The sequence below is a fragment of the Myotis myotis genome, unplaced genomic scaffold, assembly GCF_014108235.1.
Source record: "Myotis myotis isolate mMyoMyo1 unplaced genomic scaffold, mMyoMyo1.p scaffold_m19_p_1, whole genome shotgun sequence".
NCBI lineage: Eukaryota > Metazoa > Chordata > Mammalia > Chiroptera > Vespertilionidae > Myotis > Myotis myotis.
In genome coordinates this window covers 94,179,866-94,207,004 of record NW_023416313.1, presented here as the reverse complement: position 1 = coordinate 94,207,004, position 27,139 = coordinate 94,179,866, and the positions used below count along the sequence as shown (strand labels likewise).

At 43.5% G+C, this 27,139-nt stretch overlaps 1 protein-coding gene across 5 annotated transcripts in view; it reads right to left on the bottom strand.

The window, feature by feature from the left end:
* Window positions 1–1,360: 1,360 nt before the first annotated feature.
* The window catches only part of PIP4K2A (phosphatidylinositol-5-phosphate 4-kinase type 2 alpha), a 175,986-nt gene continuing 150,207 nt past the window's right edge, over window positions 1,361–27,139 (bottom strand). For 2 of the 5 annotated variants that reach the window (XM_036345107.1, XM_036345100.1), the window contains 3 exons: window positions 21,374–21,617; window positions 19,564–19,667; window positions 1,376–1,662 (listed from right to left, as the gene is read on the bottom strand). In XM_036345107.1, coding sequence (XP_036201000.1) covers window positions 1,525–1,662; window positions 19,564–19,667; window positions 21,374–21,617 — 486 coding nt within the window. In that variant the 3' untranslated portion in view covers window positions 1,376–1,524. Of the gene's footprint in view, window positions 1,663–14,899; window positions 17,365–19,563; window positions 19,668–21,373; window positions 21,618–27,139 lie in introns of those variants that run through there. The other 3 variants (XM_036345084.1, XM_036345116.1, XM_036345090.1) reach the window with 3 other exon arrangements.

Genomic DNA, 27,139 nt, shown 5'->3' with positions numbered 1-27,139 from the left:
CAGAGAGAAAGGGAGAGAGATAGTTAGAAACATCGATGAGAGAGAAATATCGATCAGCTGCCTCCTACACACCTTCCACTCAGGATGTGCCCACAACCAAGGTACATGCCCTTGACCAGAATCGAACCCGGGACCCCCCAGTCCTCAGGCCGACGCTCCATCCACTGAGCCAAACCAGCCAGGGACTGGACCCATGTTTCCTGATAAGCCCGTCTTCTCTCTTCAAATCACCACCTCAGCTTCTTTCTCTCTGTTCTCACTCAGAATGGAAAACAGCTGGCTAACATCCTTCCTTCTTACAGATGGTTACTGAATTCTGCCCTTTGCATTTTCCCTCCATATCTTGTAGCCCTTTTTCACTTACTGGGCAGCTGAAGTACCGTGTCAGCATGAAAACTCATAAGCTTCCATCTTGTTCCACTGACTCAGCTCCTTCTTGGAAGCAGGCAGCCTCTCCATGATGAATATATTAAAAAGAAGGAAAAAATTCCTGATTTGTTGTTAGACCAGCTTATTATTAGAGATATAGTTCTCATTCTAGTTAAGTGTATTCTAAACCACACGAAGGAGCTTCATATGTGGAAAGTAATTTTTCTTCAGTGATTGAAAAATGCAAGTTCCCAGGTAAATCAATTAGCCAAGTAAGGGAGATAAAAACATTGCTTAGTTATGCAGATGCAAAGGTATTTCCTCTTTCCAGAGTGCAATAAGTCCTGGATAGTGGAGGTAGGAGCAGAAAAAGCTGCATTTAAGAGACCTAACCCTCCCCCTGAGGCAGAACTGCCTTGGCAGTGGTGAGCTGCTCTGGGGAGCAGGTGTGCATGGAGAAGTGACATCTAGCTAACTCAGGAAGAAACCATCAGCAATTAGTGATGCAGGAGTGATTATCAAAAACATTCAGGCCTGGCAGCAATGTCTGAGGGGAGGAGCCTTAGGATGAAGACAGAGCATTTCCAAATGTGTTCTCCAAATTAAAATATTAATTTCAATGACTTTAGATTAATTGGTATCAATTCCCATGGGGAGAGGAGAGGAATGAGGAGGAAAGAGATGGATAAGAGGACTCAGATATTTGTAAAGTAAATGAAAAATTATTTGTTGAAATTAGACCAGGTCTGCAAGGCCTTTGACTGCTGGAAGATGCCAGTTTGTACCAGGCTGATTACCTATTTAAATTTTGGTAGCTTGAAAGAGGTTTTTATAAACCTCTTCTGCAGGGTTGATTTTAACATAAATCTTGAGCAAGCATAGCATGTAAAACACAACTCAGGCCATTACAGTTATGTTAAGGTTTTATTTTCTCTCGCCAGGGGGATTTCTCTCTCTGCTGGCATATATGTGCCTGCCAAAACCATATAAAAAGCCTTCATGGAGAAAAGTTTCCAGTGGCAGCAGCCAATTCAGTTCTTTCCCAAATCTGAAGGTTAGCATAAGACCTGGAGACTGGTAGGAAATAGGTGTCAGAAAAGATGCTGAGTGAGGAAAGCTTGAAGGGAAGATGAATGCATTCAGTGCCCAGTGGTCTCAGGCTTCAGAGGAAGGATGCAGACGTTCCCATTCATCACAGCTAAGGCTGAACAGACACAGAAGCTCCTGGTGTCTTTCAGTGACGTTTATCTGCTCATCTGTCAGGAGTTGTTTTCTGTCAACAGTGAGAAGCTGCTAAAAAGCAAAACCAAATCAAACCTTGTAATTCATAAAAATTACTATGTACATTTGCACTTTATTCCACACATTTCTGCCAACACGAGTCATCCTGTTTCCCCTCCCCTTTTAAAATGAGGAATTAGAGAGGAACATATGGGGAAATGATTATTTATAGTAATGGCTTTGATAAAACACACACATGCGCACACACATACCCTTCCTGTGGCATTTACAGTAACACAAACTTGTCCTGAGCTGACTTATATTTTTATACTGTGACACGGGCCATATATTCAGGACCATTGAGACAGTTAAGAATTCTGACGTCTTCTGTGACTATGCTGAGGGAAGAAGCCTTTGTTCAGCTCATGGCAGTGTTCACAGGACAATGGACTGCGATTGATATATGCAAATGTGTCCTTTTATCATTACTGAAAGTGACCTTTATGATTAGATTGAAATAGCAACATCAATACCTGGGTTAATATGACTTATTGGCCTAAAGGGAGGGAGCATGTTCTCTAGCAAGATTTAAAAACTAGGAAGTAGACATGTCAAATTCTAACCTTCACCACAGCCTCAGAATTCTTATGTGATTGCAAGATAAAACTTTCACCTCTGTGGGACTTGTTTGCTGTCTCTGGAAATCAGAGAAAACTGCCTTTTTCAGGAATGTTATGAGCCTTTATTAAGATTTTCACAAAAATGTCAGAAGAGATGTTTAAAGTAATATCATGACCTATCAGCTCCCCACACAGAACTCTTTTCAGATTATTCTAAGTCCCACCCAGTGCAATGGGCTGAGTCAGGTCAGATCCAGAGATGTGCATATCAATAAAAATCATTATTGCCCTGACTGGTTTGGTTCAGTGGATAGAGTGTCGGCCTACAGACTGAAGGGTCCTGGGTTCAATTCCAGTCAAGGGCATGTACCTTGGTTGCAGGCACATCCCTAGTAAGGGGTGCAGGAGGCAGCTAATTGATGTTTCTCTCTCATCGATGTTTCTAACTCTCTATCCCTCTCCCTTCCTCTCTGTAAAAAAATCAATAAAATATATTTAAAACAAAATAAAAATCATTATTAAATGGGGGTGGGAGATGGGCAGAAAATGGGGATGTAATGTATGACACAGGAGATAGTCATTAATATCATAATAATTATGTATGGTGATGCATGGTTACTAGACTTATTGTGGGTGATCACTTAGTAAGGTATATAAATGTTGAATCACTATTTTATATGCCTGAAACTCATATAATATTGCATGTTAAGTATAATTAAAAATATACTTAAAAATTTTTTTTTAAAAGTTCATGTTTCCTGCAAAAACAGTTCTGTTGTAGCTATATACAGAAAACAAGTAAGGTGATTTTCCTGAAGGAGTGGTGTGGCCTCACCAGCACATGCTCCCTCCAGCCATCCCCCAAGCAAGAGAGCATAAGTTTAGCTGTAGTTTAATTGCTCTTTTCCATACTTAGCATTGTTATTTATTTGCCCTGTGATGACATCTACATTTTTTAAATGCCTGAAAATAACTTGACCAGTTTCTCCAAGTCCACATGTACTAAGAATAAGGGGAAGAAGACACAAAACGAAGTAAGCGTGTGCTGACAAGTGCCGTGCAGTCACTAGCAAAGCAAGCAAAGATGAATGTGAATACCTTTTTTTTTAGTGAGTGCTGGATTTCAAAAGAAAAAAAAATTAAAATATTATCATTTAAAGAAAGAGCACCAGCTGCTGTTAGGGGCTCCAGACACTTTTTAGTTAAAAGAAAAAAAAAAGTAAAGACAAAATTTGCAACTGGGTGAATATCTATGCAGTTTACTCTTAACCTTTTGCAAATAAAGAGGCATTTGAAAGCGCTACTGAAGTGTATTCATCAAAAGAAATTTACTTCACCTTGTTAAAATATTGTTCTATGTAAAAGAGGCATTTGGCTGGGTTTGCCATCTATAGGGTTACAATGGTTAAGTAATTGCTTAGAAAGTAATTATTATTTCAGATTTCATGTATAATGAATTCTTTTTCTTAATTTGAGAAATTGTGAAGAGAAAGTGAGATTCTCTAGTAAACTGATTTTTTAAAAAGCCCTCAACAGTTGTTGTAACAACTGAGCAGCCTCGCCAGCTCTCAGCAGCAACTGAGGAGCAGGTACCAGAAGGTGAAATGTGAAACCCATGGGACAGTCAAGTGAGGTGATGTCTGCCCTTGGTTCCCAGCATGAAATCACCATAAAAACATGACTTTCTAGAAGCAGGGCATAAATGGATACTTTGTTCCATTAAAGCCTTTAATATTTCTCATAGGAAGTTGTGCATTTGAGCAAATGTCTCACTCAAGTATGTAAGAGTAAATTTGTGTAACTTTCTGAAATTTGGAGGAAACAGGACCTGCCCTTATTTCAGAACTTCTGTCACAAATGACTAGACAAGAAGGTGATTAGAAACTGAGGGGAGAAAAGGACAGGTGGTCAGTGGAGGTATTGGCTGAATAGAGGACATGCAAGCACCACAGAGCTCCCATATATAATGCAGACGTCAGTAAAGATTTGTTGTTTGGATGGTTGACTGGATGGACCTAATGAAAGGTCTTATGATCATAAAGAAAGGCCAGTCAATGCTTTCTTCTTGTGCTAATCCCCGCCCCCCCGCCCCCCCCACACACACAATGATTGGGAAAGGGGGAATTCTGATTAAGTTGATTAATATGCCCTAAATGAACCACTTAATTTCAAAAAAGTGTTCAAAGGCCTTAATAGCATTCACACCACGCAGACCAATCCAACCAACCATGATTTATGTGATTCTTTGGTGAGTCATAAAGCCCTTTAGGATATTGCAGTGCCTGGGGATCATTTGTCATTGCAGGGTTCAACAAAAGCATTCTGTGAACTCTGGTTTTCAGATAACTTTTATTCTTTAAAAATAGAAATTTATCTTACTTACCTTTTAATCCTTGCTTTTAGATTATGAAACATGCTATTATCTAATCTATGCTTGAAAATTTGACAGGAGAATATTGCAGTAGGGGCTACCACAGTGTTGACCTTTGTTGATGGGTTTGACCTTTGCTAAGTGGGATTCTACTCAGTGGGCTTCTGGGGGCTTGGAGAAAGGGATCCTCTGGAAGTGAAAAGAATTGGCTGATTCAAGCCACAAGCAAAAACACTACGGGTTTTGGAAGTTGTGTTGTTGAATTTCCCTTTCTGACCTTGATTATATTTACAAGTTGATGGGTTAGACATCTTTTTTTTATTATGCTTTCAAAACTTTTTCTTTGTTCTTTAAACACATTTTTAAGAAGTTTCCATTATTATGTGTGTGTTTTTAATTTAGTAAGACATCACTTATTCACAATATCCAAGAAGCTGGGAATGACTTTCTCTTACTTCCCCATCCCTCTGTCTCTTTCAGACAGAGAACACACTCATCAGCATGCTTTCCCTGAATTCCTGGTCCAATAAAGCTTTTTTTTTTTTTCCTGAGTTGCATCCAAAATCCTCCAAAGAATACTTTGCCTGAGGGTCTGCACACAGTTTATCTGTCAAGAGAAATCAGGCTGGAAGCCATTAGGTGGAGAGGAAGGTTTTAGGAAGATATTGAGCAAGGAGGCCAGGTGAAGGTGAAGGAAAACTATGTCTGACATGTTGTTACGACACTTTCAGATGGAATTCTAGTCCCAACAGAAAACCCATCAGAGATAGGCACACCAGGTTCTGCAAAGCTGTTTTTCTGTCCCTGGAGGTGAAAGTCTGCATATCATCTTCCTGGGAGAAAATTCTCATTGGAAAGTTGGTGTGTGGGGCGAGTAGTCAGCTGGAACTTTTTACCTGCTGTGTTTCCTGTTGCTTTAACCCAGAGCCTGGACTTCTGAGGTAGGCCCACCAGTTCTATACAATTACAATGTTCTCTTCACTCTATGGCTTTCTATAATGGCCTGAAAAGGCATTACTTCATCTAGGGCACCATCTGATCCCATTTGTTCCTACTTTCTTGGAACCTACCTTGTACCTACAATCAAATTATAACCCCGAAAGGTTGACCTTGCACTGACATATTAAAGTAGACATGACTGACCTTACTCTGAGACATCATGTGAACATATAAGAAAGGAAGTTTGAAAGCATCTGTGATGTTAGATTATTGTATGGAAATGGATTTAATGATTCCTTCTAATAAATTAGGACTATCTGGTGAATACCCACAGTTCTGAATGATCTGGGGGAACATATGCACTTCCTATGTGCTAAGTCCTAAAACCAGTGCATAACATATTGCTATTTCAGTTAATCACTAAAACAACCATGTATATTATCCTATCCACTTTCTATAAATGAAATCTCAGAAGCTGTCCAGGGTCATGCTGCAGAGCTTCGATTCAACCTCAGGTCTAAATGATCTTAAAGTCAGTGCCCTTCTCACGATGGGGAAGAAGAACTTGGAAGCTTTCCACTTAGAAGTGCAGTGTGTACTCTGAAGACACGCATCTGCCTATAGGCAGCAAGCAGAGAATAGAGGCCCTGACCTTGAGTGCAGTGGTCCCCAGGGGATGGCCATGCCTTCTCCGTGCTGTCAGTCCTTCAGTTCTGGCATGATATTAGAGTTATCTTTCATGCTAGCTCGTAAGCCCCTTTAGTTCATTTTTTTTCTTACATCATCAGTGGCTCACACAAAGCTTCACACACAGGAGCTCAATACAATCCTTTAAATGAGAGATTATGTTGCAGATTCTGTATAATCAAATCCTAGAGGTCTGCCTTTTCCACTTATCTAGAGATCTTGTTTCTTGGCAGCATTTCTGTCTCAGGCTGGGTTTATAGGCGTCTAGGACACCTACTCTGACAGCCTCCACTGCCCATGCAGCCCTCTCCCTTCCTTAGCTCATGGTTATGGCTGCTCCCTGCACCAATAACAGGGCTCCTATTGACATCTGATTCACATGTTTCAATTGATTTTGCCTGGGTGAGAATTCTGGCTAGGAACAATGAATAAATAAAAATAAGTGAGGAAATAAAAATGACAAAAAAGTGGAGGGACAAAAAGCTTCGACATGCTATTTTTTACAAATAAAGTTATAAATGCTGAATTGACATTCACACAATGAGAAAGTGAATCTACATCTAGCACGATCACTGATAATAGTGATTTAATTCAGCCAAAAGAAGGCCCACCCAATCAGACCCAGTGAATGGATGCTGGGAGCTTAAAAAAGGTAGTGGACATAAAAAGAAGTGGGTGAATTTGAAGGATATTTAGGAGGAAGAATTTGGAAAGGATATTATTGGGTGTGGGGAAGGGATGATGGAACTGAGGCTGGGAAGAAATGAACATGAGGACATCATGCTAAGTTAAATAAGCCACACACACACACACACACACACACACACACACACACACACACACACAAATACTTATGATTCCACATATATGAAGAACCCAGAGTAGTCATGTTCATAGGGACAAAAAGTGAAATGGATAGTGTGAGGGGCTGAGGAAGGTGGAATATGGGAGTTGTTTAATAGATAAACAGTTTCAGTTTTGTAAAATAAAAGAAGATTGGTTGCATAACTGTGAATGTATTTAACAGTACTGAACTGTATGGTTAAAAATGGTTAAGACAGTAAATTTTTTGTTATGTGTGTTTTACCACAATTTTTTTAAATTCTCACCAGAGGATATTTTCCCCATTGCTTTTCAGAGAGAGTGGAAGGGAGGGAGGGAAAGAGGAACAGAGAGAGAGAAAGAGAGAGAGAGAGAGAGAGAGAGAGAGAGAGAGAGAGAGAGAGAGAGAAACATCAATGTGAGAACGACACATCAAATGGTTGCCTCCCACATGCATCCCAACCAGGGAATGGGGAGTGAACCGGAAACGCAGGCACGTGCTCTTGAGTGGGAGTCGAATCAGGGACTCTTCTGGCTTATGCACTAACCACTGAGCAACACCGGCTAGGGCACAAAATTTTTTTTTTAAAGGAACAACTAGGCATACTCAAAATAAACTTGGGATGATCACCTCTGAGATATCCTAGTGTATTTGCTATCTATGGTTGTGTAACAAATTAGCCCCAAATTTAGCAGCTTAAAATAGCAAACAATTATCTCCGTTTCTGTGGGTCAGAAATCCAGGAGCAGCTTTGCTGGGTGCCTCTGCCTAAGGGTTTCTCATGAAGCTGCAATTAAGTTGTCAGCGCTGGGTCCCACCTCAAGGCTCAACTAAGGCAGAAACTCACATGGTTTGGGGCGGGCTAAAGGTTCTGTTGGTGGGCGATATAGTTCCTCACCAAGTGGGCTCCACATAGGTCAGCTCACAACATGACAGCTGGATTCCATCGGCATGTATGAGAGGGTGAGGAAGATGAAAGCCAGAGTCTCTTTGTGACCTAATCTTAGAAGTGACATCTCATCATTTTTTTCATATTCTATTTGTTAGAAGGAAATCACTGTTCCAACCTACACTTGAGGGTGGGGGATCAAACCAAGGCATGAATATCAGGAGGGGATCTAGTAACATGAGACTTTAAAGATAAAGAAGAAATCTTCAGGACCTCCAGGCAAAAAGGTGAAATAATTTCAGTGGCAACAGTAGGACAGTAATCTCAAGAAATTTAAGGAAAGAAAATATGAACCAGGAAAATTACTCAGCCAAGTTATCCTTCGAGCATCAAGTCTATGGATAAGTAACCCCAAGTGTGCAAGAACTCCATGTATGGACTAGCATACACAGGTGCTTTTCCTATGGAATCTATTAAAGCAGGTGTATTAGTCAGGATATTCCAGAGAAACAGAACCAATAGGATAGATATAGAGAAGAGATTTATTGTAAGAAATTGGCCCACAGAATTATGAAGGTTGAGAAGTCCCATTACCTGCTGTTTGCAAGCTGGAAACCCAGTGGTGTGGTTCATTCTGAGGTCAAAGGACTGAGAACCAAGAGTGCCTAGGGCAGGAGAAGACCAATGTCCCTGATCAAGCAATCAGGCAGCAAGGGCTGAATTCTTCCTTTTTTTGTTTTTTTTTGTTGTTTTTTTTTTTGTTCTGATCAGAGCCTCAATAGATTGGATTGGATAGTGCTCACCTACATTGGAGAGGAGAAGTTCCTTTACTGAGTCCGCTGATTCAAATACTAATTGCATCCAGAAACACCCTCACAGACACACCTAGAAATAATGGTTAGCTAAATATCTGGGTACCCGGTGATATAGTCAAGTTGACTTCCCCAACCCAGGAGATCACACACACTGGCCAGATTTATGATGCTAATGACTATAGGAAAATTCGGATTGTACGTCATCCGAAGTAGAGGAGTGAAAACTTTGCCTTTGATCTGCCTGTGGAGTAACCCGGGAGTGAAGCTGAGAGTTGAGTGGTAGCATGTGCAGGCGGTGGGGTCTCTTCCCCATGTGCAAGTGTATACAAACTTGAACAAAGAAACAAAAACCGGGGAGTGCAGAGACTGTGGATCCCAGTTCACTCAGTCGGCACCATCACTAGAGTGAATGGTGCCATCTCGTCCCTAGGCTCCTCTGATATCTAAGGGTGGGCAAAAGTTGGTTTACAATTGTGAGGAAGCGAAACACAGAGTTTATTCTTGTGTTATTACTTATTAATTATTGTATTATTTGTATTATAACCATAAATCTACTTTTGCCTGGCCCTGTATATCAAACCCCGCTCCCTGATAATATAGAATATACCTTCGTTTTAATTATATATGAACATTCCAGAAAAGTGATCATATATTAGGACACAAAGAAAATATTGATAGGTTTCATAAAAATGAATTTTACCAACAGTTTCTACACACAGTACAATAAAGCTAGAAATTAAAAAGAAAACTAAAAACAAAAAGGCACTCCCACCTAGAAATTTTAAAAAACAAAAATAACTCTTGGGTTAAAAGGGACATATAAATAAAAATTAGAGAAATTTTGAAAAATGATATTGAAAAGGCTATAAATTAAGAACATATTGCCTGGCTGGTGTGGTTCAGTGGCTGAGCGTCAAACCCATGAACCAAGAGGTCCCCAATTTGATTCCTGGTGAGCACATGCCCAGGTTGCAGGCTCAATCCCCAGTGAGGGGCATGCAGGAGAGATGTCTCTCTCTCATAGATGTTTCTATCTCTCTATTCCTCTCCCTTCCTCTTTCTCTAATATAAATTAAAAACATATTAAAAAAGAGCATATTACTTCTATGTATAAGAAGCAATGATTAGAAAAAAAAATCATGGCCCTACACACTTTTATTAAGTAAAATTATAAAGAAGCATAAATGAATTAGATTCCCAATTCAATTTAGAAAAAATAATAATAAAATATACCCAAAGGAAAGCACACAAATATAACAAAGATAAATGTGGAGCTTAATAAAATTGAAAACAGAAAAATAGTAGATCAAATCCATTAATCAAAATTCTGGTTCTCTGGAAAAAAAATGTACAAAATAGACCACTAGCTAATTTAATCAAGGAGAGGAGCAGAGTGAGAGAGAAGGAGAGAGATATTTGAAGATGGAAGACTCTGGCTTTGAGGATGAAACAACCCAAAAGCTCCAAACTCTGGGAAAGGCAGGAAATGGATTCTCCTCGGGCTTCCAGGAATGCAGCTGAGTCATGGTAACCTATGTGTAACCCTTTGAGGAACCGCCAGACTATTTTCCAATGTGACTGCACCATATTACATTTCCACCAACAGTGTTTGAGGGTCTTAATTCCTCCACATCTTCACCAACATTTGCTATTGTATGTCTTTTGTACTATATCTGTCCTAATGGGTGTGCTAATTTAAAACTCCTAGAAAGGCCATGTGCAGTGGTGCTTGGGACCTTCTGAGTCCACTGATGTCAGAACTCCAGAGTTTAACTCCAGGTTCAACCTCTTGGCCTTGCCTTTACTTCACTGTCTTACTTCATTCTATACATTTAGACATTATGTACATTTCTACTTCATTATATATAGTTCCCAATCTCTTGCATTTAACCCTTAACCACTATTTCCAAAAGTGTTGCATTAAAGATTAATGCTTTAGACCAACTTTCATCCTTCTATGAATTAGCAGTAACCAATTTTCTGAGACTAATGTGAATCCAGGAAATTAAATAACCAAAATGAAAATGAATGTCTACGTTCCTACTGCCCACAAAGAAAACCGAATTAAAGTCACTGCTGACTACAGTCGGCTCTGCTGTAATGAGACATGTATGTTCCTAAAAACCACACAATAAAAACCAGAGCTTATGGAAATAGCAGCACTAGGGGCACAATACCCCAATGCTATCAGTGATACATTAAAAAAATAGGAACATAAAAACAGTAGCAGTTTTAAACATGTTAAATCTTCAGGAGATACATAGATACCACAATAAATGTGACAGGTTATCTTAAAGAAAAGACCTGAGGGTTCCTGTGGTAGTGGGAGTCAGAAGGGCTGCAGCCCTTTGTTATTGTGCAGTGGAGGTAGGAGAGTGACTTGCTGTCAGGTGGAAAGCTGTAACTCCAGATATGGACCAGAGTGACCTCTAGCTTGTGTTGGGCTGAGGTAGCTGGTAAATGTTTGAGGGGTGGGTGTCTTCCTACACAGCACAGTGCAGGTGGGTGCAGTCTTCTGTGTTCATCTCATATTCCTTGTGGACCAAAATGCACACCAGTAAATGGGAAAAGTGTTTATGCTCAAACCATTCCCTCATAGACCAATTGCATTGGAATATATGCACATTTTCAAACAAGTGCTACAGCTCAACTGTGTGCTAGCCTGTCACCAGTGGCAATGGGAAGATATTTTTAAAAAGCCTTCATACATCAATGGTGTCCCAATGAAGTTTCAAAAAATGCTGACACAGAACTATGATTGGTAAAAATTAAAAATAAAATAATGTACTTCATAGGGTATTCATTGAAGAGATTTCTTTTCTATGCCTGTCCAACTTGTAGCAAGTCAATTTTGTCCTGGAAGTTTCTATTATCCTATCTAATAAAGAGGGAGTATGCTAATTGACCCTCATGTCATTACAAAGATGGCAGCACCCACAGCCAATAAGGAGGGAATATGCTAATTGACTGCCCTGCCCTCAAAGATGGCAGCATCCACAGCCAATAAAGAGGGAATATGTTAATTGACTGCCATGCCCTCAAAGATAGCAATGCCCACAGCCATAAGATGGCCAGCAGGGGAGGGCAGTTGGGGGTGACCAGGCCGGCAGGGGAGGGCAGTTGGGGGCGATTGGGCCGGCAGGGGAGCAGTTAGGCATCAATTGGGCTGGCAGGGGAGCAGTTAGGGGCAATCAGGCAGGCAGGCAGGCGAGTGGTTGGGAGCCAGCAGTCCCGGATTGTGAGAGGGATGTTCCAGATTGGAGAGGGTGCAGGCTGGGTTGAGGGACACCCACCACCCCGGTGAATGGATTTCATGCACCGGGCCTCTAGTCCTATCTAATAAAAGAGAAACATGGTAATTAGCCATACCTCCACTACCCTTCCCATTGGCTAATCAGGGCAATATGCAAATTAACTGCCAGCCAAGATGGCGGCCGGCAGCCAGGCAGCTTGAAGTGAACATGAGGCTTGCTTGCTTCAGTGACAGAGGACTCCAATGTTCCCCGCCTGCCGCTGCCGGCCTCTGAGCTTGCAGTTTGAAACATTGTTACAAATATAGAAGCTAAACAAAACCCCAGAAACCTGCTTTCAGCCAGCCGGGATCTCAGAGCTGGAGTTGAAACAGTGTTTCAATTATAGAACCCAAACAAACCAGATACCTGCTTTCAGCAGCAGAGGCCTAAGAGCTGGAGCCACGCCTAAGAGCTAAAGCTGGCCCAGAATTAAGAAAAAAGAAAAAAAGGAGCTGTTGGGAGCTTCAGTCACCCGCCAGCCTGGAAACAGCCCTCAGCCCCTCACCCAGACTGGCCAGGCACCCCAGTGGGGACCCCCACCCTGAAGGGTGTGTGACCAGCTGCAAACAGCCATCAGCCCCTCACCCAGGCTGGCCAGGCACCCAAGCGGGACCCCCACCCTGATCCAGGACACCCTTCAGGGCAAACCAGCCGACCCCCACCCATGCACCAGGCCTCTATCCTATATCGTAAAAGGGTAATATACCTCCCAGCACCGGGATCAGCGGAGCCGCGAGGCCTCCCGGCACCGGGATCAGCGTGACAGGAGGCAGCGCCCAAACCCCCTGATCGCCCTGCAGCTCTGTGTGTATGACAGGAGGCGGGGCCACAACCTCCCTATTTGCCCTGCTCTGTTTGTGACAGGGGAAGGCACCCCAACCCCCTGATCAGCCCTGCTTTGTGCCTGATAGGGGGGAGCTCCCTAACCCCCTGATCGCCCTGCGGCTCTGTGTGTGACAGGGTGCGGCACCCCAACCCCCTGATCGGCCCTGCCATGTGCGTGACGGGGGTGGCGCCGCAACCTCCCCATCGACCCTGCCTTGAGTGTGACAGGGGGCGGTGCCCCAACCCCCCAATCGGCCCGACCCTGAGCGTGACTGAGGGTGGCATCGCAACTTCCCGATCCGCCCTGCTCTGTGCATGACAGGGGGTGGCACCCCAACTCCCCAATCAGCCCTGCTCTGAGCCCAACCAGGGGCTGCACCTAGGGATTGGGCCTGCGCTCTGCCACCTGGGAGCGGGCCTAAGCCAGCAGGTCATTATCTCCCGAGGGGTCCCAGACTGCAAGAAGGCACAGGCCAGGCTGAGGGACCTCTCCCCGCCCCCCACCCCGAGTGCACAAATTTTTGTGCACCGGGCCTCTAGTCTATATAATAAAAGCCCAGCGACCATTAAGGCGGAACAACCAGAATGACTGGTCAACCAGTCACTATGATGCACACTGACCACCATGGGCCAGATGCTCAATGCAGAAGGAGGGGGAGGGGGGCACAGTGAGGCCTGGAGGCACGTGCTATGGCCCAGGAATCCCAGGAACCACAAGCCCAGAGCTTGCTTTCCAATAAAAAAAAATAATAAAGAAAAAGGTGGCCTAACACCGCCACCCTGGGAAGAATGGCTCCAGGAAGGAAAGGCCTCCTCAGGCCCACCTGGCCCAGCTGTCACACCACGGGCTCATGGGGTCTCACCGGTGACGTGTAGGAAGCACAGATCCTCTGACTCCAAAGCCGGCTGCGACAGCTGCTCCCCATCCAGCTCCATGGAGGGCGCAGTGCTGCCAGGCCACCTCAGCTCCAACATCCTGCAGACCCCTTCGACTACTACGTGTGCTTGGGGGCGTGGCTTTGGCCTCCCTAGCCAATAGCACCACAGCACAGCCAGAGAGTGGCAGGACACAGCCACCAGGGCTGGCTGGGCATTGCTTTGGCCGCTGACTGACATCCATGTGCAGTTACACTGTGTGTTTACATTTATAGGAAAGCAAGGCAGCCCACTTTTGCTGCCTGCCTCACCTTCTAGGCTAAGAAAGGCCTGCTGATCTCCGTGTTTCTCCTCCCATCCAGAATCAAAACCTCTTGGGGATGAATGACCCCAACGATGGCCCCAACACATGCTTGGTGTCACTGTCACAGACATTCCCAGTCATTACAGCCCGTTCCTCAGCCCGCAGTGCCCTGCTCCACCTACTGTCACTCCTCACCTGTCACCCTCTGAGGACCACCTTATGTTATCCTATCTGAAATGTGAGCAAGATCTCAAATGCCCCCTTGTCAATAGCTCCCTTGCCCTACCTTTCTTCCTCTAAAAACCTTGCATTTTAAAAATATATATTTGATTGATTTCGGAGAGGGAAATAAAGATAGAAACGTCAATAATGATAGAGAATCATTGATCGGCTGCCTTCTGCACGTTCCAAACTGGGGATTGAAACCTCCTCCAGCCCTTCCCTCCCTCCCATCCCTCCCCCAGCTAGCAGGCCCCTGATGGCAGCACTCACTGAGGGAAGGAGGAGCGGGGGAGGCAGGGAACTGCGGGTTGGCAGGGTGCCGAGGGCAGCATCGGCGTCTGGTGTCTGTTCCTTCCACGCCCGGCCCAGCGACAGTCACCTCCTCTCCCAACCTGCTGGGGCCTGATCGGCCTAGCCCTGATCGCCCGTCAGGCCTAAGGACCCCACCCATGCATGTATTCGTGCACCGGGCCTCTAGTTTACTAATAAAATAGTATACCAGTAGAAGGCAAAAGTCTAGTTAGTGAGACAATTCAATTTCACCTTTATTTCTTCCAGGACCAGCTAAAGATAATCTTAGTACTCAGTATTTAAAATTTGTTTGCAAGGGAGAGAAACACAATCAAGAAAGAGGAACAAAGGATCCACCTTGTAAGTCATCAGAGTGCTTTATTCTGTAAAGCCCGGCTCATGACGAGTGTATTGTTAGCACTAGGAGATACAAGGCAAACTTTCTCACTCAGTCCAAATAGTTTATCAACAGAAATGAATGACAGAGACAGTTACAGACAAAAATAAAGCATTTGGTAAACTTCTAAAAGCATACACAGATTGGCCACAAAGGAAATAGTTACTCAAATAATGTGTGTGTACCTTATCCTTACTTCAGGGTCTCACTTTTGTAGTTTTGGGTCAAAGAAACTACAACATAACTTCAGAACACTGAAAGTGACTAGACTCCAAAATGAAAAGTGGAGCCCTGAAGCGGGCTCGGCTGGTCCATCCGGGGGTAGCAGAGGTGGTTTTTGTGAAGAAGGATGATGCCATCACCGCATACAAGAAATACAACAACCGGTGTCTGGATGGGCAACCAATGAAGTGCAACCTTCACATGAATGGGAACGTCATCACCTCCGACCAGCCTCCGGAGAGAGGGGAGGGTTTGGGGACCAGGTCACCGCCTCAATTAATTTAAATGCATGGAATACAGATTTAGACAATCACATCACAGCAGTGTCAACACCATCTGCTGAGGATAATAATCTATATGAAGTCAGTAGGTAGCAGCGGGATGGTGCTGCCATGGGTTCCAGAGACACTGATTTGCTACCACCTGTGTTTTCTGAAGTAAACCCAATACACTGGGTGCAGTTACCATCCTGATAAGCCCTGAAGTAAAGTTACTGGAAGAGGCAGTATGAAAGTGGGTGTTTGTTGAGTTATAAGTAATTCTTGAAGGGTGGACTTTTTCCTTTTCTGAAACTGCCTACAAAAATCATTTCATGTTTCAAACAAAGAATTTCAAAGGCACAGCTTTAGCACAGTGTATAAGTTGATAACCTATTCTAAGCAAGGCCAGTATTTTAGCTTGACGCCTTTCAGAAAATGCTGGAAAGTTGGTATATACATGATCGATGTTGGGAATGTATAACTTGATTAAACACAATCAGCACAGTTTAGGGCAATGAACTTACATGACCAGATTTGGATTAAGCTTTAAAAAAAATCATTAGGTTGATAAATGTACATCTGGAAGAAACAAAACAACCCTTTTCCTTTCATTGTAAAAGACTGCCTACCATATACTTTGAATAAAACATTCACCCCAAAATATGACAGCAGGATACACTTCAAAATATGACAAGCATTATTTCACCAACACTGTAAAATGACTTTACATGTAAACTTCAAAAATCACATGCTGTACATTAAATTTTTAGATTCAAAAATATCCCTGTTTTCCTAATAATGTAAACAGTAATATTGAGGGTTTCAGTTAAAGGGATAATTCATAACAAAATACCATTGTTTAAACAATGGCCAAACATAAATATCTTATAATTCAGATTTGTAATCAGAAAAGGAGAATTGAGAGTTTTAATGTTTTGCTCACTGTCCCACCATGGGAGATGTAGATACCATTGCCCCAAACTATGCATTTTTCAGGTAAGCTTTATTTTTATTTTGTAGCATTAATTCCTATGTTGCAACATAAGTGTAACAGTGAGAAGCTCCAGGCAAGAAAAAAAAAGTAAGCTGTTTTCCTGGATGTATTTACTGAGTGAAAATGTACAGATAGAATCACTAGAGGCATCAGCTTCTTGCTGGAGTAGGGGTGTTTGTCCCGGGACGTAGGAAGTCCTGACACCGTGCGGAGCAGAGCCCTGATCCAGGACACGCAGGAGATGCCAGCACTCCTCTGTCCAGGGTCAGGGGCTTGGGGTCAACTGTTAAGGAGTGTCAGCGTGCGTGGTAGGAGTGTAACATTTGCGGTTAAGTTTTTTTTCTTTAATCACCGTCATTATTATTACCATTATTATTATCTTCATTATTATTATGAATACTGTCTCACATATTTCAACTCCGAAAAGTAAACTGATCCACAGTTTATCGTGTGATGCCAACATGGTTGGTCTGACATGCATTTCCTTTTCCCCTCCCCCCGAATAAGCTCATTCATTCATTCATTCATTCATTCATCCATCTACAGCTGGAATCAGAAGGTTGTTGCCCAAACACACTCTGACTGAAGCTGATCTGGTTTTCATTAATTCATTAATTAATTTTGAAGATGCACACGCACACACACATACACACACGCGCGCACGCACACACACAAGTCAGAAATAGCTAGAATGATGCTGGGAAATATCAGGTAGCTGTTAAAGCAAGTAGCTCCCAAATCAGTCATCTTGGCCTGAAGATGTAAACGAGGAGGTGTGCTTCACTGAGTTTGGTTTTCATTTTTCCTACACCAGAGCCACCTCTGTCCTTCCCACGCGCATGTCCGTCTGAGACCGTGCAGGAGGTTACGTCAAGATGTGGCCAATAAAGTCCAAAAAGCGCTTGGAATACTGTTCTGGGTTCACGGTTGAGATCTCCGCACCAGCCTGGGCAGTTTTAGAGGAGAGGAATATTGATATAATTACTACTCAGTAGCTACGGCAATTTCCGATTGCAGCTGAATATAAAGCTAATAATTTTCGAACCTGTGCAGGCTCTTAGGAGTCTGTGTGTGAAAATGAGGCAGAGTGGCAGGAACAACAGAAGCTATTATCACATACACCGTGATTGCTGACTTAAAAAAACAACAACAACTAGCCACATTTGGGCTGTTTCTGCCAAACACTGGAATCTATTTGGCCCACATCAGAAGTCATGAGGACAGTATTTTTGGCTTTTGAGATAGCAGACTGTAGATACCTTGAGAATGACAGAAACATCAACATTTGGCTAAAGAAAAACTCCAACGTCCATGATGTAAGCATTGCGTTCATTTTTCTGGATCATGTAAGCAGCTGAGTGCTTGAAAACAAGAGTGGCGGCAGCCCTGGCTCTTTCCTCGAACCCTAACCGGGAGAGACAGCGCGGCCGACTGGTGTCCCCCAGAGGGCGGGCTGGCTGCCCTCAGCACATGGCACGGGGTGCCATCGCTCCCCTTCAGAAACCTGCATGGAGCAAGGATGCTGGGCCCTTGCAGCACCTGGGTGGGGTTTTCCTATTTCAGAGGCAGCAGACCCAAGGTAGTCACTGGCCAGTTTTCTGAGCTGCAAAGGGGCAGACCGGAGTTTCACTGAGTCCCCAGGTGCTGTTTTTAGACGTCCAAGCACAGTGGGGAGTGTTATTTCCATGTCTGGCCTGGGCCCTGGGATCGCCACAGAGGAGCCCAGGCATCAAAGGCAGAGAATCGTTCCCAGCCGCAGCTCAACCCAACGTTCCTCTACTAAGAGTGGTGTCTTGTTTCTGCAAACTGCACACGATTGTAGGCCATGTGGTCTATTATGGGGCTGAGCTGGTGACTTACAGGGGAGATGAATAGAGCCATGTTTGCTGTGGTACATTTCCAATTCCATCTGGAATAGCATAGTAGAGCAGATCTGGGGAGGGATGGGCACAAGCACAGAGAATCTCCCCAGTGTTCAGCCTGCTCATCTCCTATATCCCCTCTCCCCCAACAAAATCCAATCAGCAAGGCGTTAGGACCCCTTTATCCATTGGGGGAACTAAAGCTCCAAAGTGTGTCCTCAAGGTCACAACAGGGAAAGGTGAACTAGGGATTCAACACAGGCCTATGACTTACTTAGTGCACCTAGTGGATCCGTAGCATAATGGATACCAACGACTTTTGAACTTCAGCCAGGCAGATGGGGTTCACTGGTGGGATAGGGGGATGGGACTACCACAGAGCAGGGGGCTGGGCCAGGTCCTGGGAGAAGTCCCATCTCTGCCACTCTCTAGTGATGTGAGCCTGGCAAGTTACCATTTCAGTTCTCTCCCTGAGTTTCTCCAAATGCTAAGCAGGGTACACCAGTCCCCTCCTAGGCTTGTCATGGGGACTAACAAGTTAACATATGCCTGGAATAGTGATAACTCTGAGCAAGCACAACAAAGGTAGGAATTCAGAAAGTTAAACACTGACCTTGCACTAGAAAGATTTCTGTAATAGAAAAAATACAATTCACTGTGGGGGAAAAATATATACTTCCTATTCTGGAAACGTCTAAAGCAGAGAATAGTGCTTCAGTTCTGAATATTTCATATTAAAACACGTAACAATTTTCAGCACTTTTATCTTTGAAACATCTTTCAAACAAAAAAGAATTTGTATAGCATCCTAGAGATGCATGTGTCCATTGAGATCCCGGGTATGTAAGAGTTACACTAAGTTCAAGTGACCTGCCTCAAGCCTGGCGGTGAGGAAAAGCTTTAGCATGGTGGTGCACTCAGACCCTCTCCGGTAAACAAGAACCACCGAAGGACTTTGAGCATCACAGTGAATAGGAGCAGCCTGGCCTGGCTGGTGTGGCTCAGTGGTTGAGTGTCAACCTATGAACCAGGAGGTCAGGGTTCGATTCCTGATAAGGGCACATGCCCGGGTTGCAGGCTCTATCCCCAGTAGGGGGGTGTGCAGGAGGCAGCTGATCAATGATTCTCTCTCATCATTGATGTTTCTATCTCTCTCTCCCTTTTCCTTCCTCTCTGAAATCAATAATAATATATTTTAAAACAAACAAACAAACAAACAAAACGAGCAGCCTGGAGGACTCAAGGGCCTAGGAGCAGGGAAAGAAACAAAACGAGATACTTACGCCATGTTTAACTGTTTTCGCAGCGTGGGCAGCTTTCTTTTTTGCGTCATAATGGGTCAGAATGTCAATAATTGCCATAAAGTACACCTCTTTCCTGGGTGAGTCTGTAAAGGATGAGAGCAGAGTTGGGTACAAATGGGAACACGGGGAAAGGCACAAGCTACAGATGAAGGGAGACGGGTTCAGGGGCGGGGAGAGGGGAGTCCAGGCACAAAGGCAACAGCGGCTTTTACAGCGTCCCTGTAACTCCCGCATGTCCCCATTGAACAGCTAACTCTCCGCACCCTCTTCCCTCTCAGCTCACAAAGTAAAAACACAACAAAACATAACCCCAGGATATTAACAGTGGAGGGCCAAAGGCAAGAGTAAGTGTTCTTATTTTTTGTCAATCTGCATTTTCCTTAATGATTGTGCATTGCTCTGGTGTAAAGAAGCATTCTATTTTTAAAATACTCTATAAAAAAAGTAGAAGCAATTTTGCTATTTAACCCTTTTCTGCCATTATATGCTAATTCCTAATTAGATGCTAATTACTAATTCTCATTGGATTTAATATCAGAACTGGATAAAGTTATACATCATGTACAATACCTATTTTCTGCATATGTCCACAAATAAGATAGTTTCAATTATGAAGAATAAGAAAAGTACATTTGACTGTACTTAATTTTGGTGAGCAAAATAAAAATACAACTCAAACTCACTTGGCTGATATACTATACGAGATTTTTTTTAAAAACAATGATGAATCATAATTTTTATTACTCAAAAAAGGCCTGCTTTTATTATTTCTCTAAAATATTGTTGTTTTTCTCCATGTATATGTAGCTATGATAGAATGCAATATTCCTTCAAATATCCAATTACCCAGATATTGAGGATTAAGATAGATTCCACTCTAGGAAAGAGGGCCACAGACTCCTAAATGGGGGAGAGGGGAGCAGAGTACAGACACAGCACCAAATCAGAGATGCTCATCCCACATCCTGGGCTGGCTCTTCACACCTAAGAAGGGAAAAAATGGCCAGAGAGGAGACATCTGCCCTACAGGATGTTCCTATGAGGTTCAGAGTGGACCATGTATGTTCCAACTCAGGATAGATTCGTGACACCTTAGACTCACATAAAAGAGAGACAGTTCAGAATAAAAATATTTTAAATCATTTCTTACATATGCAATCTGTATTTATTTAAGTATGTGTGTTGTATATTTAACACTAGAGGCCTGGTGCATGAAAATTGTGCACTCGGGGGTGTCCCTTAGCCCAGCTTGTGCACTCTTGCAGTCCAGGAGCCCTTGGGGGATGTCTGACTAACGGCTTAGGCCTGGCAGTTGGACATCCTTAGCGCTGCCGAAGAGGTGGGAGAGGCCTCCTGCCACTGCTGCTGCGCTCGCCAGCCATAAGCCTGGCTTCTGGCTAAGAGCGCTCCCCCTGTGGGAGTGCACTGATCACCAGGGTGCAGCTCCTGCGTTGAGCGTCTGCCCCTTGGTGGTCAGTGCACATCATAGCAACCGGTCGTTCTGCTGTTTGGTCAATTTGCATATTAGCCTTTTATTATATAGGATAGTTTGTGATTTTACTCTATTTCCTCAACATCATGAAACTCAAGGACCTCATCACATTACACTTTTCAAAACTAGAGATTACAGTTACCTTTAACCTATTCTTGTGCTCCAATCAATGGGTTGGGCCTCTGGAGAACAAAGCTTCCAGGGCAGCATGATTTTAACTGGGTTGTAACTACCGGCAGATAATACACAAATCAAACCACTTCACATGTAAAGAAGAGTTGATAGTACTGAGCTTACTTTCATGGCATTTAATTCCATAAACATCAATGTTTGGATCAAACTCCCCTGGAGCCAAGGGCGGGGAGCTGTTGAGGGTGTTTCCAGGACTGTCCGGAGGGGTTCCAATGGGGTGGGTGCCATCGCTCTCCCCCTCCTCGTCCCCGTCGTTCTCTTCACACTCCACCTCCTCCTGTTCGGCTCTCTCCACATCGTGGATTCCCACCAGCAGGCTGTAGTCCATGAGCTTTAACTGGGCAAGAAACTGGAGGGTGAGAGGCGACAGGGTCAGTTAGGCCTTAAACAAAACCCTGGGCTTAAAGACAACAAGCTCAGAAAAATGCATATGGGGGAGCCGGGTGAAGGATGGTGAGGAGGGTGTCCCCAGGGGTGGCCAGGAGCCTCCTTATGAGTTGAGTCCCAGGCCGTTTCTCTGGGCAAAAATGTAGCCTTGCACTTCAGGCTGGCTCAGTGCTGGTACTATTCTCCCAGAAATGCCAAGCGGAATGCTGAGCGGAATGCACTGATCACATCTAGACTGGATTATGCCAAAGAGCAGAGAGCATGAATGGCAGAAAAAGACACTGACGAAGTGAAGAGAACATTTCTCTCAGCAATTAGCACAGCTAATGGGGAAAATCCCGGACCTCCCAAGTGGCTCCCAGCAGTCTCTCAGAAGAGTTTGGGAGAGCACTTGGAATTCAGCACACTCCCTGAGGAGGTTGTTATGCTGTCCATCACAAATAACTGAAAGCCCAAATGTCCCAATCAGCCGCAAAGCTGTGTCAACACCCTGTGACTGAGGCAGCCCCTCCTGCTCTGCTGGTCTCCTTCCGATGGAAGCAGGGAGGCCGGAGGTGCCGAGGTGGTTCGCTCTCCGTGAGGCAGCACAGGCCCAGGTTCCCGGTCCCTCCCTCTCCCTTTCTCTCTCTGAAACCAATAAAAACATATTAAAAAAAAAAAAAGAAATATCCTCTAATTCCCAGGAAGTATGAAGGGCAGAATGCTCACTCGTGGCCCCGGGGACCTGGCTAGTTTGGCCCCATCACCTCTCAGGTTGACCTGAACCCTGTCCTTGTCTGCCCCCAGTTGCCTCCCACTAAACCTTCGGGTCTCAGCTGCAGGGTCAGGGCCCTGGCTCAGGAAGCCTTTCCTGATCCCGCCCAGGCCACATCCCAAAGCCTGGGCATGCATAGAGCATTGCACATGTTCCCCTGATGACGTGGCTCAGCTGCACATTCGTCTGGTCAGATGACTTGAGTAACTTCTGTCTTTCTCAAACACGCAGCTCACCAGGCAGGGGCTCTGGCTGTTCCTGCCCTCACTGCGTTCCTGCCTCCCACGGCGGGATGTAAGTGCTCAGGACCTGCTGAACAAGTGAGTGAGATGCCAGCTGCTTCTTTCCCTGTCCTCCTTAACTCTCCCGAATCTCTCCTAACCCTTCTCCACAAAATAATCACCCCAACCAAATAAAAGAGAACAAAGCAACAACAAAAATCGTTGCTCGAGACTCTAAGAGGTAGCACCTCTCAGAAGCAAAAGGAGACCATTTACAATTTATTTTTGCAGAACAGAATCTCTGTATAACATGTGGGTCTACTGTTTGATCTTCAGACAGTTGACTTTCAAATACACTTTCAAGTGTGCTTTATGCACAAAAGTAAGGGGCTGCTGTAATTAACCTGCTAAGGTTCGGACAGGGAGGGGTGCCACCTGGGGCTGGACTGCTGCACCAGGTGGGGGGTCTCCAAGCCCCGCCTTCCCCTTTCATCTGTGCTGCTCAGCAGGTCCTGCGCTCCTTTCCTGGGCCGTCCCTCTGTGGTCAGACCACTGTGGAGGCTCCTCGTCCAGGAAGGAAACAGCTTTATTTAAAAGTGAAGTTAGCTCCCAGCACCAGCCACTAAACCACCAGTGAAGTGAAAAATGCATCTCTAGATGAGAAGCTGTTCTCACATTCCCAGGAGGATCAAGGAAACCAACTGCAGACCTAAATGGATATGAGGTACATTTTCAAGTCTGTGAGCTGAGGCAGAAAGGGCAAAGACCAGGAACAGCACAGGGCTTAGGAGTATAGGTTTCTCTGATAAGGAACACTCACTGATTCTTCTTTAATTACAGTACCAGATATTCTTAAAAATAAAAACTAAGAGAGTATAGATTTTGGAGTCAGACAGGAGATTAGATCTTATTTCTCTCGCTATCTCAGTGCCTTGATAATGAGTGCACCTCTCTGAGCCTCAGTTGTTCTAACTATAAAAGGGGACAGTACCACTCAACTTCCAGGGTGTGGAAAGGATCACCAAGAGATAAAGTAGCTGAGGCAAAGAAACATGTAACCACGGAAGTTGTTATTCTAATTGTCCATGTTGTTATCATTATGGTGAAAGGCCTCTTTTTTCATCAAGTATGCACAATTTAAACCACAAGTTAGGTGGGCCAGCAGGAGAAATGTGGAAATGCCTGTTGATTCACTAGCTCTTATCTTCACAAATTTTATTTTAAATGTGTTCTGAAGTAGAATGAAGTGAAATGTGGAAATAAATATGAGATTCTTATTAGGAAGGCATTCCTGTGGGGCATTACAGAACCTCCTGCGGACTGGAAGGGAGCAAGTTGAGAGGATAGAAAAGGGGTCGAGGGCTCCACTGCTGGGGTTTGCCTTCAACTAACATAAGGAACTTAACATATATTTGCTCAGTTTCTGTTCCTCCCTTTATGCTTTGCCCCAAATTTATTGATTTTTTAAAAGTACGTAAGATTTCAAAGCATGAAGATTTTTAAATCTTTATAATTATTATATCCCCTGCTTTTCCTCCTTTCTAATCCTATATAATAATAATAAAAGGCTAATATGCACATTGACTGAACGGCAGAATGACCGGTTGCTATGATGTGCACTGGCCACCAGGGGGCAGACGCTCAATGCAGGAGCTGCCCCCTGGTGGTCAGTGCACTTCCATATGGGGAGTGCCACTCAGCCAGAAGCTGGCTCATGGCTGGCCAGCGCAGTGGTGGTGGCAGGAGCCTCTCCCACCTCCGTGGCAGCACTAAGAATGTCCAACTAACAGTTTAGACCAGATCCCTTGGGGGCCTAAGCCTTGAGTTGGACATTCCCCTGAGGGCTCCCTGGCTGCCAGAAGGATGTCTGACTGCAAGCTTAGGCCTGATCCCCTGGGGAGTGGGCCTAAGTTGACAGGTGGACATCCCCCAAGGGGTCCTGGACTGTGCAGGCCGGGCTGAGGGGACCCCCTCCCCCCCCAGTGCACAAATTTTTGTGCACCAGGCCTCTAGTTTCTTAATAATTACCTGAAGATCTTTGATCCTCCTCCTTTTCCCTCAGAATATCCCATCTAATCTGATTTCTTCATAATTATTTCCCCATTATGCTTCATCTTTGAACTAGTATCTTCCTCAGATCTCTACTAGCCCAATCACAAACTCTCTTAAAAATCCACATGGCAAAGAGCCATTAATAAACTTCCCTTACAGTGGATTTTTTAAAAAATATATTTTATTGATTTTTTGCAGAGAGGAAGGGAGAGGGATAGAGAGTTAGAAACATCGATGAGAGAGGAACATCGATCAGCTGCCTCCTGCACATCTCCTACTGGGGATATGCCCGCAACCCAGGTACATGCCCTTGACTGGAATCGAACCTGGGACCTTTCAGTCCGCAGGCCGACACTCTATCCACTGAGCCAAACCAGTTAGGGCACACAGCAGATTTAAATTCACTTAATTTGTTAACTTCATGAACACATTTGCTTTACTGAATTACCTGTGCACATCTATGAAATAGAATTCAAGTTCCAACCAGCTGTATTTAAGAGTTATATTTTATTACTTGTTAAAAGTTATAATAATCCTCCTTTGGAGCATTTATCAGAAAACAAAGTCTCAACTGTGCTCACAAACATTTTTAATTTGCATTTTATATCAGAGCAGTTTAGGAGTGTGGCCTCTGTCAGCCTCAAATCCCAGACTGGATTTAGTAGCTGCCTGTGTTTGAGCAAATATACAGTGTCTCTGGACTCAGCTTTCTCATCCATAAACTGGGATAATAGCAGCACTCGCCCTCAAGTTGTTGTTATAAGAGTGAAAAGAGATAATGACCTCATTCGAAAGACTTAGGCTCTCCATGCTCCATAAATGCTGGCTGCCACCTCTCCCTCCCACCACTGCAAGATTGAGAGGTCCTGTGATAGGCCTTCCCAGATCCCATGGGGAGAGCACAGTTTTGCGCTGTGTGACATTTGGATCCCAGTGTGAGCCAATGAGAGGAGAGACCAGCTCTGGCTCTTCACCAGCATGATCGGAGTTGGCCACAAGCTGGTCAGAAGGCAAAAGTGATTTTCACTCTCTGTAGAGCAAATTTTTTTTTTTTTTTTTGAGAAAAAGGCTCACATACATTTAATTATGTGCAAAGCTATCTGACCTAAAGTACTTTTCAGGACATATGAATATAAACAGGATTTCAAGTGAAAAAAAAAAAAAAAAAAAAGCAGCGAGAGTCTTAAATGACAATTCTTTCCTTTTTTCAACAACACTAGATTATTGAGCTATAATATATTCATCTTTTACTTTAAACAATTAGGTAAAACCAAAAACACCCCATTTGCTGGCCTCTAAAAAACTGAACTCAAACTAACAGGGCAGTCAGCTCAATTAGAAAGCATGGAACTGATGAAAAAAGTAAGCCAGATTAAATTCTAGCCTCATTGTCAAGATCAGATGTCAAGCTACTTCACCATAATTACCTGCTTAAAAATTTAATGATGCTTCAGCATGAATTTGAAAACGAAAGACACTGTTATCAACCATTAAGAATTTTTTTAAATGAAAGAACGCTTTATGCCCTGCCTCCATTTCAACAAAACAGCTGAGTGTGAGAGCCATGTAAACTATCTAAATCCTCTAATCAGCGACATTATTAGAGACAACAAAAGGACTAAGGATCCTTATGTAATTCAACTCTAAATCTGAACTGCTTCAGTTACATTATTTCTGGAATCTATCGTATAGTGATATACAGCCAACAGAACAAAAGAAGACAATTTTTTTTGGCAGATCACAGATAACCCTAAGGGCGACTTACCATACATAATTGCTAGAACAATATTATTCTCAAGATCAAAGGTTTGCTGATTAATGAATAAAAACCCAAGAGTGTATGTCTACCTATGGTACTTAGTTATCAATTAGATCAAGTTGAACCCAAAGGAAGGGGGAAATGCTTAACTAATATGCATTTTAATAATAACCACTGACAACTGAGGAAAAAATAAATGCTTACTCTTTGACATTTTATTTATTTATTTTTAAATTTATTACAGATGTCCCCTTTTCCTCAACCCTGCTCAATAAATGCTTATTAATGAAAGACTGGAGGAAAAATGATATATGAGATGAAAACAAACACTTTCATCTACTTTTTAAAAGTAGACACTTGTATCTTTCACAAATCACCAATATTTAGGTTCTAAAAGAAGCATATATACCATGTAGGTTAAAATAATGTAAATTTTTAAATTAAAATATTTATGACCTAAAAATAATTATACACTAACTTGGTCAGTCTGAGTGCCCTGCAATGGGAGAGATGTTAGAAGATGAAAAGGAAACTGTAATACTGCTCCTGCCTTCATGGGGAATGTGATCTAAAGCATGACATTCATTCTGTGGCTCAACTCATTTCAATTGTTTTTGTTTAATGACATGAAAAAGGACATCTTTCCACAAAACCTTTGAGTAGCAAATTTGTCCTGCTATGAGGGGAACTGTACTTCA